The sequence below is a fragment of the Fundulus heteroclitus genome, chromosome 12 (assembly GCF_011125445.2).
Source record: "Fundulus heteroclitus isolate FHET01 chromosome 12, MU-UCD_Fhet_4.1, whole genome shotgun sequence".
NCBI lineage: Eukaryota > Metazoa > Chordata > Actinopteri > Cyprinodontiformes > Fundulidae > Fundulus > Fundulus heteroclitus.
Window position 1 is genome coordinate 30,896,131 of NC_046372.1, and position 19,699 is coordinate 30,915,829.

General features: G+C 39.9%; 2 protein-coding genes across 7 annotated transcripts in view; one reads left to right on the forward strand and one right to left on the reverse strand.

Annotated features, from left to right (window-relative positions):
* The window catches only part of mctp1a (multiple C2 domains, transmembrane 1a), a 179,922-nt gene that overhangs the window by 154,588 nt on the left and 5,635 nt on the right, over positions 1 to 19,699 (reverse strand). Inside the window, exon 1 of one of the 6 annotated variants that reach the window (XM_036144429.1) lies at positions 1,438 to 1,504. The exons of the other annotated variants lie outside the window; for them this stretch is intronic. Coding sequence (XP_036000322.1) covers positions 1,438 to 1,443 — 6 coding nt within the window. The 5' untranslated portion in view covers positions 1,444 to 1,504. Of the gene's footprint in view, positions 1 to 1,437; positions 1,505 to 19,699 lie in introns of those variants that run through there. 6 annotated transcript variants of the gene reach the window in all.
* LOC105926788 lies at positions 5,428 to 8,699 on the forward strand. The gene is made up of 3 exons (XM_021316938.2): positions 5,428 to 5,500; positions 5,709 to 5,779; positions 7,714 to 8,699. The coding sequence occupies exons 2-3, from the start codon at positions 5,733 to 5,735 to the stop codon at positions 8,591 to 8,593; spliced, it is 927 nt and encodes a 308-aa protein (XP_021172613.2). The 5' UTR covers positions 5,428 to 5,500; positions 5,709 to 5,732; the 3' UTR covers positions 8,594 to 8,699.

Here is a 19,699-nt window from a genome sequence, read left to right on the forward strand (position 1 = left end):
GTTTTTATTTTTGACTGGTGTTTGTGTGCAAGGCTGTTAGTGAGTTGGTTTGCCTCCTGCCTCCTTTCAGTGTTGAGTGAAGTGATCTTGTAATTACCCGTTTTTTTGGCAGATTGCCTTGAATTAATTGGTCAAGGACAGGCATATTAATGAAGCCATATTCCAAGTCTGGCTTCTGAATACATCCTACAGAAGGAGCAGCTTGCACGAGTGCATCCCTGTTTAAATTATTGAATTTCTGTCATGTAAATACTTGAATGTAAAATAATGCTTTGCCTAAAGCAGATGATGTTTTCATTTTAGCATTTACTGTTTTTGCATTCACACCTGTGAGGATGAAGATGTCATGATCCTTAGGAGTTTGCATTTTGATTTTGTTGTAATTTTTAGATCATGTCTTCTTTGGTTATTTGTCTTTTAGTGTGTCTAGTTGTACATTGTGGATTTAGTTAGTGGTTTCTATTCTTTCTGAATATTTTGGTATTAGTTGCTGTTAGATTTCTTCCTGTGTTTCCTCCCTTTCTACCATGTCATTATTCTCCCTCTCCCTTTGCTCCCTCGCCTTCATTGCTCTCACCTGTCACCCATAATCTCCAGATTGCCTTCACCTGCTCTCCATGCTCGTCTCTCTTCTTTCCCCCTGCATATGCCACCCGGTCTTCTCTTCACATTTGTCAGATCCTCCATTATTCTCGTCCTCCTTATGGTCTCTAATTCCTCATCTGTCCTCTGTACCCAGATCATCTTTCTAAGTTATCTTCTTTTTTTATTAAAAATATCCTGCTCACCGTGAGGACTTCTGAACTCCTGTCTACATTTTGGTTCAGGATCACCTCACACAATATAACAGATGATTTTTTTTTATCAAAGCCTACACGAACATTTAATAGAACAATAGAACAACTAAAGGTTTTTGGAATGGCTGAGTCCAGAACGAGAGCTGACAGAAATTTGGTGAGATCATCCGAAGAGGGTTGTAGACTAGAGATCTTCCCACTTTTGATAGATCTAGAAAAACTTCGCAAAGTAGATCCGGAAATCATTATGTGGTCGTAAGTAGACTACCAAAGAAGACAAAAGGTATGTTTTTAAAATTTAAGGGTACACACACTTCTGCGACCAGGTCAGCTGCAGAGGTCATTTTAGGGGTGGTTATACCTTTGAGAGCCACAGTACGAAATGATCTCTAGAATTTGCAATAGTATCCGTAAATTCTAGATAAGCTTTTAAATTATGAGCAAATTTCAGATACTGGTCGATGTGTGGTGTTATGAAAAGCTGTATGACAAAAGCACCTGGGAGAGATGTTCTATAGTCTTTAACTACCCTTTAAAATATTTAGCCAAATGTTTGTTTTGAATTCAGTTGAATTGAACTAAGAGCAAGAGAGAAAAACATAAATAACTTAGAGAATGATGAAATATATATGAAACTCACCTCCATGATGTACAAACAATCCGGTCTCTCTCAAAGCAGCACAGCAAACACAACAGTTGGTGCCCAGCGACAGACTAAACAAGCGATCTGAGTATACTGCTGTTAGCATGCATGCCATGTGTATTTTTGTCTTGTCCCCCTATGTCCAGTATCTCAGCCTGAACAGCCCATAAGCACACAAACCACTTTCAGAACAGAAGATTTAATAGATTTAGTTAATGAACATGTCTTGCTTTCAGAGCCTGTCTTTATATGTAAACAACTTTATGTCTGATATCCCAAGTCAGTAGCCCTCCTCAACCTCTCTGCTATCCTTTCTCTCAACAGACAATGGAAATATGTATAATGAGTTCTGGGTGTGAGGCAGCAAGACAAGTGAGTAGCAAGTATTTAAACAAAGCTCAAATACAAGTCACAGGCTGCAAAGTAACGATGTGGAATTTCAAGTAAGTCTGGGGTGTGACAGGTGGGCTTACGGTCGGTGGTCATAATCACGAGTGAATCGCTGCAACCACCTGCTGGAGATTCCTGCAGGCCGAACGGTATGATGGTCTATGATGAGGAATGGAAATAAGCCTGAGGTTGTGCAATATGTGTCATGGTTTACACAGTTCTGGGGTTTTGTATGTGTTTGGTTAGTTACATTCTGCCTGTGGCTCTCTCTTGCCACTCTCTCTCCTCAGTTTCTCTCCCAGCTCCTTCTCCACACCTGTGCTTAATTTACCAAACTTCCCCTGCCTTTGTTCCTGTTCCTCTCCTCACAGTATTGAAGCTCCTCTCGTTTCTCCACTCACTGCTGGTTTCTCTGTTCTGCTCTGCTCCGCACTGCTTCACCTGTTTCAGCTGCACTACCTCCTGTTGCTACTCCTGTGCCCACTGCTGCAGCCTGCCACCTTGCCTCATGTTCCACCCCAGGTTTACGTTTTGGTTTTTGCTCCTGGGTTCTCAAGTGTTTTTGTAAGTTTTTGAATTTTGTTCATTAAATTCTCTCATAACTGCTCCTTGCCTTGGTTTCTCTGCGTTTGGGTCCAACCACCAACCTCACCCCAAATATGACAATATATAGGCACCCTCCACATTCATTGCCCCCCTGGTAAAGATGCGTAAAAGTCTTCAAGAACAAAAATGCATAAAGGTCTTCAAGTAAATAAAGTGGACCAACTTACACTGCAAAAAGTGCTGGACTTTTCAAGTGGTTGATTTTAGACACTTTTTACCTCCATTATCATCTAATACGTTGTACATAATGACATGGGAAACGTATGTTCTTATCTAGCCTTGTTCAACACAGCTTTTAGAGTTTTTAGACATTGTTGTTGTTCTGTAAGTTTAGGTGAGTAGCTATTTCCTTCTATCCATTTTCTGACTTATGAAGATTTGCACAGATTGTTTCAGTGGATGAGCTAGTGGAGCACTACGACACTTTTCTGAGCAGTGTTCTCAACTCTTGTGCTCCTGCTAAGACACGCTCTGCTCCCTGGTAGACACTGGAGCTACGGAAAATTAAAACAGCTGGCCTCGCACTGGAACGTCCACTAACTCAGACACACTTCCCTCGCTGTCCACAAACTGGCCTTCCGTGAACATCAAACTGTCTATTGCCTGGACCTAAAGGTTGCACGGTCGACATTTTACTCCAACTTCATTAATAGAAACACTGGAAATTCCAAGAAGCTGTTCTCCACAATAGATCACCTCCTGAAGCCACAAACACCCTCACCGGCTGAAGCTACAGTTGAGTGATGCAATAGCTTCATCGACTTCTTTAGATCTAAAGTCAACAACATCCGCTATGTTGCCCAGCTCCTCCTCTCCCACTCCCCTTGCTCCAACCAACCTTGTGGAGAGTCTATGCCCTTGTTTCTCTGAGGTTCTGCAGCATTACATTGAGAAAATCATGAATGAAGCCCTCCACCTGCTGCTTAGACCCCTTCCTACTCTGCTTAAATCATACATCTCCATCCTCAGGCCAATCATCAGTGTAAACTTTTCACTTCAAACCGCCCACATTCCACCTGCCCTCAAAGCTGCTGTCATTTGTCCCCACCTGAAGAAACTCTCCCTGGACCCGCACAGCCTCGCAAACTTCCCCTTTCTATCCAAGGTACTTGAGAAAACAGTTGCCGTACAGCTTCAGGACTACCTCACACATAACCTGTTTACAATTTTTTAGCCAGGCTTTCGTTCAGCCCACAGCACAGAGACAGCTCTGCTCAGGGTGACAAACGACCTTCTGATGACCGCAGACTCAGGGTCACCATCACTCCTCATCCTCCTGGATCTGACAGCAGCTTTTGACACCGTGGACCACACCATCCTCCTCCAGCGTCTCTATAACATCGTTCAACTGACAGACCACATACTGCAGACACTTTGCATTGTCTTTGTACTGAATTGTGCTATATAAATAAATTTGCCTTGCCTTGCCTTGCCTTGCAGTGGTTTAAGTCCTACCTTTCAGATAAGACTGAACATGTCTCGCTCGGAGGATGTGAGTCCATGTCACCTGTGGCGTCCTTGCCCCCATCCTTTTAACCATCTATATGCTTCCCCTTGGTCAAGTCATCAGCAAACACGGACTCTCCTTTCACTGTTTTGCTGATGACGCACAACTATATATCAAAACCTCCCCAAACCGCCTATCATCCCTTACCTCTTAACTTGAGGAAATCAAGGCATTGATGAGTGGTAACTCACTCCAGCTGAAAAGCAATAAAACAGAAGAATTACTCATTTGTACCCCTCATCAGGTTCACTCCTCACCCATATCCAAACTTACCTTCAGCGGACAACTCACTCCTCACGCCGCTTCAGCAACAAACCTGGGAGTTCAATTTTAAGCCCCACCTGACCTTCAGCAACGACATAAGACATATGTGCAAAACCTCATTCCATCATATTCACAATATTTCAAAACTCCTTCTCCACTCTATCGCTCTCCCAGCAGCAGAACAAGTCGGCCATGCCTTCATTTCCTCAAGGCTGGACTACTGTAACGGGCTCTTTGTCGGGATATCTGGCAAAACCATTCAGAAGCCGCAATGCATTCAAAACAGCACTTGCCACGGTCCTGATGAGAGCCCGTAAACACAATTACATCACCCCCATCCTTCAGTCACTGCAATGACTTCCTGTCTCATCCCGGATCAACTATAAAATTCTGCTACTCACCCATAAATGGATCCATGGACATGTACCTACTGTACATACCTCCCGCACCCTCAGATCCACAAACATCCTGCTCCTTCAAGTCCCCAGTACCAGGCTCTCTACCACGGAAGATCAGCCTTCTGCTCGGCCGCACCACGTCTCTGGAACAGCCTCCCTACCCAGCTGAGGGCCATTCAGAGCCTTGTCTCTTTTAAAACAGGCCTGAAAACTTTTTTTTTTATCCAGAAAGGCCTATGAATGTTAATCACAACCTGATTTTTAACCTCATCTTATTCTTTTTAATTGAGTATCTTTACTTTACCTTGTTTTTAACTTATTTTAACTCTGTTGCACTTTGAGATCTTCTGGATTAAAAGTGCATTAGAAATTAAATGTATTGTTGTTATTATTTATTAGAATTGTGTGATGGATATTTTGTTGGCACAATTTGGGCCCCTGAGAGCCAACTGAGCAGCATTTCAAAAGCCAGAGCCTACGGCCTTTATGACTACAGTGCACCCAGCTTCAGACGCTTGCTTCCAGCAGGATAATGCAAACTGTCCCAAAACCAAACAATCTCAGGCCACTTTCTTGAACATAACAATGAAGTCACTGGATCTCCAGTCAGTAGAGCTCCATTCAATAGACCGCACAACTTTAGGTAGTACAGGGTCCATTCTAGACTCCAGTGTAAAATGGTTAATCAGCCAGCTAAGAAATAATGTTTTTTTAAAGAACAGATATAGCGAATGTTGTGATTCAAGATAGAAATGCACCACTCCATGGCAACCAAGTTCTGTAGAACATCTGACATTCAATATTTACTCATTTTAAACGTATACAAAACGTAAAGTTTCAGCCAAAAGTAAAGCTACAAAAGAGAGGGAGAAATTCAGCTTTCTAGCTTACAGGGGTGAGTACCCATGCTTAATAAATAAAAAAAATTCTGTATAAGTAGCAATTGAGCTGATAAATGGTGAAGGGCAAGTAGGGCCTTGACAATACATTCCTTACTTATATTTTATTACCAGTCAAAATAAGGGAATATCTCAATGTTGGGTGTTGTTGTCTTGAAATATTCTAGCTTTCATGCATGAAAACTAATCTGACTTTTTACACAGGACTAGAGACAAGAAGATTACCTGATGGCAAAATCTAGAGGAAAGATACGCTACAATGTCTCACGCTTAAGGTACAGAATTTTCCTTAGAAATACTATATTTTTACCTCGTTTTTTGTTTTGACTCTAACTGAAAGGTTTTTCACAGAATGTATAAACAGCGGTGTAAAAAGGTGTTTGCCCACTTCCTGATTTTGCTTTCTCTTGTTTTTGCATATTTGTCACACTTAAGTGTTTCAGAACATCAAACTAATTTAAATATTAGTCACAGACGGCACAAGTATACACAAAAAGCCGTTTTTAAACAAAGGTTTTTCAGAATCAGAATCATAAATACTTTAATAATCCCAGAGGGAAATTGTTGTTTCAGTACAATCGCCATAACATAAACAAACAAACATCACAAACATTTCAGGGGGAGATGATTTATCATTAAGGGAGAAAAACAATCCAAACCTACATGGCGCTGTGCGCAAAAGCGTTTGCACCATTCTATGACAGACTCATGTTCTAAAATTCCTGAGGAGTCTGTAAACATAACCTAGATAAATACCCATGAGGCCAATCAGTTTACACTTGTAAATTTCCCATTCTGTTACGCCATCCTGCCTCCCGTTCCCCACGGTCTCCTGTAACTCTGTGTCACTAGTACTGCCAGAAGAGGCAAAACATTTCAGGGTCACAATGTCACAAAAAAAGAAGAGAGGAAGAGGAGAAGCGTAAAAAGGCCAGAGGTAAGGATGTGAAGAAGTGATTGCTTTAAAATTTGCATCAGTTTATGTTTACTACCCACATTGTGGGTAATATCTACATCATTTATATGGGGTGATCAGACGTCCCGATTTGTGTGGGACTGTTCCGCATTTTTCGCTGCTGGTGTCCCGCGAACTGAAACAATGTCCCGTATTTGACCGGGTCGCATTGGGAAGTTAAAAAATATTTGAGAGGTGCTTTTCTGAAATAAAGAAGGAAGAGTGATCATCAATGAGAGCTGCATCGGCTGCCAATCAAAATATGCAGCAGCGTTCCTCCTCGTGAACAGCTGTTCGTTAGGATGCTCGTAAAAGAAAATGAAAAGGATTTCGATGCATACAAAACATTAAGGAAACTATGTCAAAGAAAAGAAAATGCTGCTGCAAAGACTGGGGACGGGTTTCTAACTGGGTGAGGCTAGAGAAAGGTGATTCTCAGAGAGTTTTTTTTTTAACTTTGTCTTGTCCGTGTGTCTCACCTGAGGCGGCGCAAAACGGCGCTGCTCTAGCCACACCCAGGCCTGATTACTGCCACGCCTGTTCTCAATTAGCAAATCACTTCAGTAGGACCTGCCTGACAAAGTGAAGAACACCAAAAGATCCTCAAAAGTTAGACATCATGCCGGGATCCGAAGAATTTCGGGAACAAATGATGAAACTAATTGAGATCTACAGTCTGGAAACAGATTACAAAGCCATTTCTAAAGCTTTGGGACTCTCGGTTACATCAGCTTATACGGATCAGCAAGGACCTGCTCCTGCAGGATTGGTCAATTCCTCCCATGTCGTCTTTGGGATACGTGTCCCTGTTAGCCTGGCTCCAGGGATATCCATGTGTCCATTCTGCCCCGAGATAACGGTCCATATGTTTATGCATGCTACATCAGCCCTGACCTAAACCCTATTAAGATGCTGTGGTGTGAACTTAAAAAGGCCGTATGCTGGAATACCCTCCAATGTGGCTGAAGTACAACAATTCTGCAAAGATGGATGGGCCAAAATAATAAAAACCTTCATTTAAAAACTGCATTTTATGTTTACTTGTGTTATCTTTGACTAATATTTCAATTTGTTTGATGTTCTTTTGTTTTTACAAGTTTGTTACACACACAAACAAACAAAAGAAATCCAGAAGGAATCAAATACTTTTTCACAACACTGTAAATATTCACCAAAAAAAAAAAGCCTGTGTACATTTTTTCAGTTGCATGTCTGTATAACCAGTGAATTCTCTTTTTTTTTCTGATTGGTTAGAGGGAGAAAGCCTGGAGCAAGTGGCAGGAGATTCTGTATCGTATGGATCAACAGAATGGTGAATAAACAGGTGGAGAAGCAGATCTCGGAGCTGCGTGAAGAAATTCTTCACATGCATCTCGAGATGAGAGTGCAGATGGCAGCCGAGCTTAGGGAGCATCTGGGAGAAGCTTTGGTGACGCAAACGAGAGATACCCCCGAACCTTACTCAGCATCTGATACAGGGGAGATGGAAACAAGGCAGCTTAAAGATAAAGAAGGAAAAGAAGAATCACTGAGCAAAGAAGAGTTAAACTCTAACCACTCAGACACAGGGTCTTATGAGATGCCCTATCCAAACCGCATGCCACCAAAACCAGATCAAGGCCCCAGGATATTTTCAAGCATGTCCCGTGAATGCGATTCAGTGAACAGAGACATCAGAGATGCAGAAATCAAGCATCTACCCGGTGAGGACCACGGTGCGTCACAACAGGTCCAACGTGGGCCGATTTTTCCATCAGGTGACCCGGCTGTCTTAGACGGCTGCAAGCTGACGAAGAAATCAGAGGAGAAAAAAGGCCCCAAAACTCCTGTCCAGATGTTCACAGTCGGTAAGGAGGAAAGCGTTGGGGATAAAGCAAACGCACAAGACGATCTGCTGATGAAAGCTCAGTGGAAGGAGTGGCTGGACAAGCAGGAAATGCAAGGAAACAAAAGGCATGAACATCAGAAAAATGTTCAGCAAAGATCAATGGGTCCGTATGCAGCAGAGAGACAAATGACGACAGGCAAAAAATCTGGACAAACGGGCACCATGAAGAAAATTACAACATATCTCACAGAACTTTTCAATCCTTCTGAAACAAGCAAGTGGGAGCTACTTGAAGAGGAGGACTGACCCTCAGCTCCACAAGGATTACTCTCTTCTCTCACCGTCCTGCTCCACGTAGAGCCTCCAACTACCGCTACTCAATAAATAATGAGCAGTCTCCAGCAAACTTATTGGTCAGTGCTTCAGAGAGCATTAGAGTAAATTAATATATGAGCAGGTCTGAGGTGAAATTAATCACAGAAGTGGTTTGTTTATTTTGGTCACCTTCCAAAGACTGTCAGTTATTCATATGGGCGACATGGCTAGCAGACTAGGGAAGCGCACATCAAAATAATACAGAAATTGTGAGTTGCATACTGAAAATGTTTCCTATTGCTTAGGTTGATGTTTAGGGAAAACACCGTTAATAAGGCGCACGGTGTAGGTACAGCAGGAAAACAGCAATAAACCCTGAAGCTGACTCAATTATTAAACGTTTTATTATTATTATTAATCAGATTATTCATTATGTCTAAATTAGTTTGGTGTTTTGATTGAATTTGATAGTCTTAAATTTGAAATTTTATGTAGACTGGTCAGACCTGATCTGGTTCATACTACACTGACCAGAAATGGATTTTAACTAATTTTAAGATTCATGATACCTTGATCTACTTCTGAAAACAAATTTTAAAAAATCTATATTTTCAAGGCTTTCTTGGTATTAGAACTACCTTATATTGAAAAAAAAAGCTTGAAAAGTTATATGTGTAGTCTGGTGAAGTAACTAAACGTAAGGTTCTGTTTTTCAGAGTGGCCTTCGTCAGTGGTGTGGGTACATGTTTGGTTATGTGAGGGGACACAGAAGGAGGGGCTCACCCAGGATGGGCTTTTACGCAAGACCGGCCAGTCCTTCCAAGCACCAATAAAATGTGCTGTTATCTAACCAAACCTTCATACTATTTACCTCCTACTCCCTGCTAGAAAACAGTTGGTGCAGTGCTAATGTTTTTCAAAAGCAAATTAGAAATATTACACATGAGGGCTGTTCTCACTTGCCAAACATTCAAGGCAGCGATGATGATCAAAGCCTTTAGACGCCTACATTAATATTCATTTATCAGAGGAAAATACAGTAAAGCCTGAGATCACATTTATCTGAAAACATCTGAAGCTTCTCAACACTTCGGAAAATGTCAATCCTTGAGTTTTATAAAGGCAACTATACTGTACTTCTAAAGCTGGCAGAAGGCTATGCTAGAAATATAACCCTTATAGATTTCCTCAATATAAAATCACCTGTTTCAATAAAAGAAACTACAACAACGCTTAAAAAAGTGTTTCCCTTGTATGTTCTTCTGAGAAATGAAAGCTATCGCACATGTGATTTTTTAAAAACAGAGGACTCCGATAGGCAAACTGCAACCATTTTCAGAACAACAATCGATAACATCAAATCAAAACAAAAGAGGTTTCAATAGAAATATTCTTTATTACTTTGTTTTGTCCCATATTCTAAATCAGTCTTGAGTGCTCTGTCACGACAGGACCCATTAATATTTACTTTGATCATTTACAGGAAGGACTAGAGATACATTTTGCATTAAATGCACAGCAGTGGGAAGGCACGGCAAAGTCTGTTACATTGAACCTAAAGCACTGTAACTGTTGGCAGATCAGGAAATTACTTGTTGTAAAGCCAAGATAAAATCATTAATCATCTCGGTAAGGACACACTGGAAAGAACCTATAGCCAGCTGAAAGCTTCTCTATGTATGTATCAAAGTGCTTCCTGCATGGCGGTATGAGCTCTCTTGGACGTCCAATCGTATTTTTACCAGCAGGTGTCACTAAGTCTCTTCCAAGGTGCATTGCGATCTACAGTGCCAGTGAGAACACCTACAGTTACAAAAACAATGGTTTTTCAATGGGGAGTACAATATACGAGGTTCAGATTCTTTTACTATGCATGCCAAACAGACCAGTAGTTGACCCCTACACACAAGTAGAGAACCATCATCCTGCAGGGCATGTAAAAATATTTGCCATCTGTTGTTTTATAACACTTTGCTAAAGCAATTATCATATGCCAAAGTGTGCAGCTAGTGTTTATACTGTAATTCACAAGCTGTATGCAACGAAATTTCGTTCTGTATGCACTCTGTACATACAAAATGACAAATAAAGTTGTCTAAGTCTAAGTTAAATAACATCAGGATTTCAAAACACCCCCACAAAACAACTCATGGGCACTGATGAGTTTCAGGCTTAGACTAACACCTGAGACTAAGTTAGGTGTAATTTATCTTGTAAATGTATAGAATTTTCTAATCTTTGGGTCAACTTTAAAATGATAGAAAAAGGGAGGACTTTCATTATGCTGTAAGTGGCACACACAAACTGTTGAGTTAGTCTGAGTGTAACTTTGGGTTAACATTACTACCCTTTTTGTTAGAATAGATGAGGGATCACTAACCTTTTTTAAACAGAACATTACTTCATTGGTACTGTGCCATATGAAGGGCAACCAGGACTGACCTTTGAACAAGAGGAGTCAGAATTCACCCTAACTTTATGTAAAATGAACATATTTTTCATGCTTTTTTAGGACATAGTCACTATTAAATCTATATAAGTGCAAGTGTGATTAAAAAGGAAGAGCAACAAAATAAAATGTAATTTTAGATGCAGTCCACCGGTAGGTTGTGCTATTCTTAGTACAGGCTCGTGGGCACTGTGTTGGTGACTCTTTTACATGCTGGCATTTTTAGTTATAGACATTTATTAGGAAAAGTTCCAATACTATATCTTTAGAAATAGGAAGTGTGAACAAACAAGAATTATTTAAAGAAAAAGGTAAACTGCCATCATAGCTCATTCCCATTTTGAATTGATTTCCATTTTATAGGGTATCATAAATAACTGAAGATGAATGCAAGTCTCCTTTAGGCTTTACCCTTTCAGTTATATGTCTCCATTTAAGTCTTACTTCTGATTCTTCTTCTCTCGCATAAACTACTTTCATGTTCTCTTTTACTCCATTCATAAATATGGAAGGCCCTGCCTCAGCATCGTTCTACCAATATACTCACTATCCCTCCTCTGTATATGTCCAAACCATCTCAGTTTGGCCTCTCTGGCTTTATGTGCAATACGTTTAACATGAACTTTATCCTGACGTACTCACTCCTGATCCTATTCGTCCTCGTCTCTCCCAAAGAGAACCTCAATATCTTCATCTCTGCTACCTCCAGCTCAGCATCCTGTCTGTTCCTCAGTGCCACTGTCGCCAAATCAGACATCTTGTCTTCTTCTCGTCTTCTTCTCCTTACCTTTCATTCTTGCTGACACGCTTTTGTCACAAAACACACCTGACACTTTTCTCCACCCGTTCCAACCTGCTAGGACACGCTTCTTCAACTAATTTCCACTTGCAGATTTTTCACATAATTACATAAACTTATTTTATGAATAATAGAAAAAAAGGAAAAATGCAAATTAGCAAATAATTCAATTCTTTTTTGAATAACAAGGATAAATCTGTAGCTAAAAACTTCTGGGATCAAAATGTTAAACGCTCAGCCATTTCTGGTTGACTTAACATCAATACAATGCAGCGGCCTCAGTAGTGAAAATGGTCACACACAAAAAATGCATAACGTTGCACTTACATATAGCATTGTATATTTGTTTTTAGGTTAAAAAGCATAATTCTAATCATAGAAAACAGAACCCTTCTAGTGTACTTCAAGATTAAGTTAAACTCTTAGTTTTTTTAGTCCACAAATAGACAATAAAATAATTGTACATTCATCAAAAAGGTAAACAGCTAATTTAAATTCAGGCAAAATAAATACTGTTTTTTATCAAACTATTGTTACCTATGTTTAATAGAGTAGAAATACCTTTACTGTCCCATAATGGGGAAATTTGCGTGTGACAGTGGCAAAATCAGGTAGGCCTAGACGCCAGACTTACACACAAGGTTAATAAATAGGAAAAAATACATTTAAAGTTAAGCTGTACAGCAGAACAGGGTAGAACCAAAACTATGCAATTATTAATAGATAATAAGATATATCAGATAAAACTTAAGTGTTCAAGTTAAAAACGTTTTTTGTTGCACAAATTAACGTGATTGGCTGCATGGCCATGTTGGCCAATCAGCAGGAGTCCTGGTGAGAGAGAGAGAGGAAAGGAGGGGGCTGAGCATCGAGTAGAAGCTCTAATCTTCAGCAGCTAGAAACGCAGTCAATACCAGGAAGCTTACTGCACAAGATATTTTCTGGTAAATTTAAAGTGTGCCTACGCCTTTAAAACTAAAGATCTCTTTTTCTTCATTGCTTTTTGCCCGTTGCTTTCAGTCGTCATAGCGGACATCCACGCTTGGCATCCATGCATTAGCAGGCTAGGCTATCATTAGCGTTAGCCACCTGGACGGAACACAGTGTAATGACTGAAAATAAACAATGGAACGAAGCTTCGAAGCAGAATATTTTGCTCCGATGAATTTTATGAATCGAGGTCCTCCAAACATTTGAGGAATCCTGACAGCCCTGATCGCAAATGTTCTCTGCAAACATCAGCGACAACCGAGATTCCTGCCGATCCTCATCTGTCACCCTGTCTATCACCACAGCAAACAAGAAGGAGTTCAGAGATGACCCTTGATGCAGTCCTAGTTTCAGCTTGAACTCCTCTGCCACACCTACAGCACACCTCACAACTCTCTTACAGCTTTCATACATGTTTTGAACCCCTCTAACTTACCTATTTGCTACTCCAGCCCTCAAACCCCCTCTCTGTAATTAGCCATTAACATCCTCAAAGCAAATAATGCTTCTGTAGTACTTTCTCTTGGCATGAAACCATAATACTGCTCACAAATGCTTTCTTCTAACATCAGTCTAGCTTCAAAAACTCTTTCCCATAACTTCATTGTATGCATCAACTTTATTTCTCTGTAATCCCCACAACTCTGCAAATCTTCCTTTTTCTTAAATAGTGGTACTAGCACACTTCTCCATTCCTCAGGCCTCTTCCCGCTCTCTAAGATTGCATTGAACAGCCAAGTCAAAAACTCTAGTGTTCTCTCTCCTAGACACGTTCATGCCTCCACAGGTATATGATCAGGACCAACTGCCCTTCCACTCATCATCCTTTTCAATGCCTTCAAAATACTCCTTTCATCTTCCTATGACACTTGTTGCACCCGACATTTTACATTTCTGTCTCGATCCTTAATCATCCTAACCTGCTAAACATCTTTCCCATCTCTGTCTCGGCAAACTGTATAAACATTCTTCCCCTCGTAACCGAACAACCTATTATGCAATTCATTGAAAAATAGGTAGGGAGGCCACAGAGAATGCTCGCTCGCTTCTGCGTTTTAACTTTGATCTTAGAACATAAAGGAGAAACTTTAAAAGTGAACAGTGAAATTTGAAAATCAAGGACATGATGGACAGGTAGCCAATTAATAAATGTAACAATTAGGGTTATGTGTTCATATTTCTTTGTACCGGTTATAAGACGAGCAGCATCATTCTAAACCATTTGCAGATGCTGCAGGGATGATTGATCTAGTCCAACATGTAAAGAGTTACAATAGTCCAAACGAGAGGTAACGAATAACCATCTTGAGATCCCTAAGAGAGAGATAAGGCAATAGTCACCTAAAATCCACTTTAAATCCACTCTGAGTACTTCCAATATGTCTGTGCAACTCAGACTTTTAGAATGAAAACACTCCAACTTGACTCAGCTTCACTAAACCTATTACACAGCATGACATAAGAAATGATAAAATGGTGAAATGACGTAGTATAGCAATATTTAAGTCAGTAGATTGTGTTAATGACTTTAGTTCTCCACCTTTTAGCTACTAAATAGTTTAGCGCAAGTGTGCTATGCCCCATATTAACATGGACTAGAACAATCATCATGGGGAGGCATACATTTATGCAGTGCAATACAGTGAATATTAATTTGCCTTTCCAAATCCAAATACTTGCAAATAAAAGTTTGCTATATTGTTTTTTTTATATTTTTTTATTCATAATTTTTAACCTATACTTAAATCTAAAAACATCAAAAAATAAAAATAGGAACCAACCAACCAGGACTGGACTTGCAAAATAACCCAAGCAGGTTTTTTTTTTTTTTTTTTTTTTTTGTTATTTTTAAAATCATGGATATTTCAAAAAGACAAAAAATAGATAAACAATACAGATCTCATTAAAAAGAAATCTACAAAATGTACGGAAATGTTTGCCAGGGAAGAAGGCAAAGCTTCAGCCCCAATCCTAAAAGTGTTCCTGTGCAGCAGCACAGGCGAGCAGTCTTTCTCCCTCTGTCCTCCTCTGTCACTATTATCCTCAAACAGATCAGATTCAGACCTGCAGCATGGGCTACTTGGAAAAAACCAACCCCAAAACAAATAAATACCTTCTCTTCCTGTGAGGTATATTTAGCTCGGCTCAGTCATGATAACAAATGTTCTTTTCCGCCGCTGGTAAAAACCACCAGCTGTCACGGGTACAGCCTATTTGCCTAATTATCACGTGTTTAAAAAGTCAGGGTTTAAAGTGAGGTCAAGTAAAGTCAGACAGATTAATGAAGTAAGATTCATAACAGCTCTGTGTTGAGACTCACCATGTGTTGTGCCATCTTACAGAGAGCAGGTGCATTTTTAACGGAATGAGAGCTCAATGAAAATATTTCTTACTCCTTTATCAACTACTCTCGTTCTGAGTCTCTCTCTCTCTCTGAATCAATAAAGTAGCCTTTCAGGTTATTACAGTGACTCCACTGGAAACCACACGGACACAAAAAGACACTCTTCTGGGATATAAAAGCTATCCACTGACTTCTTTCTTTAAACCGCGGACGTTCATCTGCAAACTGCAACCATTATGCAGAACAACTAGCAAGATCAAACAATGAAAAAAGGCACTTTTTGTTCAACATTTGTTCTTTTTTCCCCCACTTTTTCGAATCAGTCTCGAGCCGCGACTTTGCATCAGATGCCGTTCATCAGCTCCAACCTAAAACAACAGCCCTCCTTGAAATCTGTAACTTGGCATGTGATCAAATGAAAGTAAAACAGCTCATTTAAAATTCTTGAGTGCTCTGTCACAACGGGGCCCATCAATATTTAATTTGGCCATTTATTATAAGGACTGGGAATACACAATGCATTAAATACAATAAGCACCGGGAAGGCAGGCTGAAATGTTGGGATATTTAAAATATTCCAAATGTCCAATTCCTCAGCAAAGAATACAGAATTGATTTCTACGGGCAATGCCAACATTTGTGATGGAGCAACCTTTCGGGAAGCTTCTACTATAATGTTTGTTTACAGCCACTACTTTTACGACTGCAGGGAAGCTCATTTGCATACATTATGGTATTCACTCACCATCGAGGAAGTGAGGCCAACATTGAGTTGCAAATCAACTTTGTCTGATTAGCATGAGGAGCAGGAAAAACATCTTTCAGCCTTTACTCTCTGTGTGTTGTTTCAACTGTAAACAGTAACCATAGCTTTAGTGGGAGACATTACCGTTGTCTGTTTTTATCCTCCCCTTCATCTTTCCCATCCAGTGTGTCTATGAATGCTCATAATTGTTCGGCTAATAATGTTTGTGGCAATAAAAGTAAGAGAAAGAAAGAGAAACATGCACAAAGAGCATGTCTGCGTAATGCGCCACTGTTCTTTTTGGGTCAAAACTTTCCAGGTATGCAACATATGTCAAACTGGTGTCGTTTTGGATGTTTTACATGTGTTCCTGTGTCATGAATCTCTGCAAATGCTCGTTAAATGTTTATGGGTCTGACCCATGAGTCTCCTATGAGTATTCCAGGTGGGAACATACCATTAAATGCAAGGCTGTAAACTACCAGGCTTCGTCTTTTGATCAAGTAAGGCAGATTTATCTACTTGTTTTCTCATTTCTCTTATTTATAATCACACTTGGTTCTGTCTGTTATTACACAGATATTTATAGGATGTTACCGTGTTCATACATAAGTGAATTAATATATGAGCAGGTCTGACGTCTACCAACACACCAAAAAAAAAAAAAAAAAAGAATTATGTTTCCAATTCCCAATCTCTGGCTTTTGTAGAACTCTGACCTGCAAATAAAAAAATCTTACTACGTTCCACAACAGACACAGATTAAAAGTTGGAAAAGCATTTGTGCTCCGCTCTCTTCAAGCTTCCTGTTATCAGCAGAAAGTCTGGTGCTCCCTTGCTCTCTCTGAGCCCGAAAGAACCGCAGACATGTCTCATCATGTTTAGAATATAGAGTTTCATTTTAAATACCTTCTGACATCTCTTGGCTTCCTCGGACTTTATTTTAAAAACCTCATTAATACTGAAACACTTTGTACCTTAGTAAAGAGTGTTGCATTTACTGACCAGAAAAAGATTGGGACTTTGATTGTAACCTGTCAAGACTGATCCAACTGAAAACCAATCGGTTTTCTCAGCTCGTCACCAATTACATTTGTTACTTCTGTTTAATGTGGCCACTAAAACAACCAAGTTGGCATTTTCTTCCAGTAATATTCTGTGTTTATTTTTGCACTTTTTGTCTGTAACACCCTGCTCTTACATGTGCTTGAGATCATTCAAGGCATTGTGTGATGAAAGCAGTTTAGACAGCAGAGAACAAAGCTCGAGGGCCACATACTGGCAGAGTGCACAGTTTGTATATTGGACTATACCACAGACCTTTCCTCTGACAGGGTCTTTTAGATGTTCTCCTAAAGTTCTTAAAGGGGCCAAGAATCATTATCAAACAAGCAAACGATGCAATTAGAGGAACGGAAGGTTGAAACAGATTGGGGAAACAATGCATGTGTGTAGGCAATTACATTAAGGGGTGATAGATGGAAGGAAAACCTGCATTCTTTGGACTGTTTTGTTGGTTGTTGTTGTTTTATTTATCGGTGAAGCAGGAACTGAAAAAAGGATCTACTCAGTTTGCTGTGAAAGCATTTTAGACACTGCAAACTGCACACTGCCGGTGTGATTGACCTTTCATCAGATTTTTAACTTCTACTACAAATTATTTCTAAACTGATGTTCAAGTAATCTGATAGAATGACTAAAAATACAGTAAGAAGTTCCTAAAGGAGCAGGGCACTGAAAACATGGAAGGGAAGGGCAGGCTCTCTCCAAAGCTTTCTCTGGCATTTTATTAGAAAGGCTTTGAGAGTGGTGTAATAGAAATATTGAAAGGTTTTCAAACATTAACTTTTTCAAGCAATCATTCACCTTTGGACTGTCAACTAATCCATGGTCATTTACCACACAAAAAAGGAGAGCTAGTCAGACAGATATCCCCTGCAAACATCTGAGTATAGCCCATTGAGCAACCAAAATCAGATAAATTGTTTTAATTAATTTATCAATTATCTTCTTCAACTGGGCAAGCTGAAGTAAGTAATACGATGGGACGTGTTTTAGTAAAAAAAAAAAATATTTTGGCACTGAAGGTACATACTGAATCATGGCATTAAAATAATGCCATAGCTGTGGAGAGTGGAATATATTCAGACGTGATTCAAAGAACTTCAGATTGTATGAAAAGAAACACCAATCAGATGTGTTTTACATCGGATATATTTAGCGGCGAGCCTTGTTGTCTCTCTGACATAAAAACCTACTTTCTAGGCTGAAGTGATAAATATTTTAAAAGACTGAAAATGAGCTGTGCAGAAAAAAAGTAAATGGAGTCGGGGTGACATGACTGAGAACCAGTGGAAGAGTTCTCCGTCTTATGACAGCTTAAAATGTAGAGGGAGATTTTTCCAGGTTTTTATCATCCAACTGGGGAAGTCTGGTACAGAAACTTGAGATGGAGCAGACTTTTCTGGGTGCAGACAGAGACAGATACGAAGAGCGGTGAACCGTGATCAGTTTCATACAACTTTGTTTTTGTCAGGCTGTGATGCGCAATATCATATGGGGAGATGACACTGTGTTACATTATTGTAAAAGCACAAGGTAAACAATTCATTTCCACATATTTGACGTAAACTTGGCTCACTAATAAATCAATAGTAAGTCAATTATTCCAGCACTAGGATAATGAGGCCAGTTGGTGACATGGCTTGTCCATACTGTTTGTCATGAAAACAAAAAGCCCACATGTTTGTTCCTACAAGCTACTTGAGTAATTTTGTCAAAATTGCACCCACACTACAATGTACCATTGCTTCCAACAAACATGATAATATGAAAGGCTGAGTCAGACGAGCTTCTTCTCTCAGCATGACTGGGAATATACCCCAGTTGGTAAAAAGTCAGCGCTGCCCTAGACCTGCACAATACAATACATTGCAATCTTCATAATATTTGTGAGGACAATCTGGGCATTATTGCAACTACAAAGGACTGCTTGCATGCAATTTTAGTAGCACGCATTCACCCTCTTGTTGCCAATAATGTATCTTGCCAGATGGATTGACTCTCGTTGCGCTTGATGCCCAGAGTTTAGTGGTGCAGATGCTAAAGCTCATAAAAAGTGGCAGGGAAATAATGCTGATGGAAAAGAAAGTGAAAGAGAGAAAGATGTGGGTTAATAGCAACTCGCATTGTCACACCAGCTAACGCTATAATGCTGCTCGCATCATCTACAGCTGAATCCCAATCTTTTTTCTGTTCTGGTGCTGTTTAGGACATTTGCTCAGCAAATAGCACAGCAGCTGCGAGCCTTATTATAAACAGAAGCCCAATGACGGCTGGAGATAGGCACATGGATGGATGGATGGATGGATGGATGGATGGATGGATGGATGGATGGATGGATGGATGGATGGATGGATGGATGGATGGATGGATGGATCCTATCCAGTCAGTTATCAGCCTTGATCTAGCAGTCAACAGATCCAATGTAGAGAGCATCTATCCTTCTGGACCATTCTGCACAACCTTTTGAGTTATTTACAAGTTTAATTTAATTATCACAGAGCCATAATAATACAGTGCCTCAATTTAGTAATAGTAGTAGATGTTAGTATTCTGCTATAGTTAATGCTCTTTCAGACTTATTTTCAGAAACTTGTCCTACTGAATCATTATCTGTCAAACTGGTGTTATTATATCCTATAACGGCAGGGAAGAGCAAAGCAGGTTACTGTACAGAGACACTGAGATTAGCTCCTTGTGACTAACTC

What these genes read in the sequence shown, in the direction of transcription:
- LOC105926788 (XM_021316938.2), top strand. Translation starts at nt 5,733, where the DNA reads ATGGCAAAATCTAGAGGAAAGATACGCTACAATGTCTCACGCTTAAG. An exon ending in TACAATGTCTCACGCTTAAG is followed by an intron (nt 5,780 to 7,713) that starts GTACAGAATTTT and finishes CTGATTGGTTAG; the next exon opens with AGGGAGAAAGCCTGGAGCAA.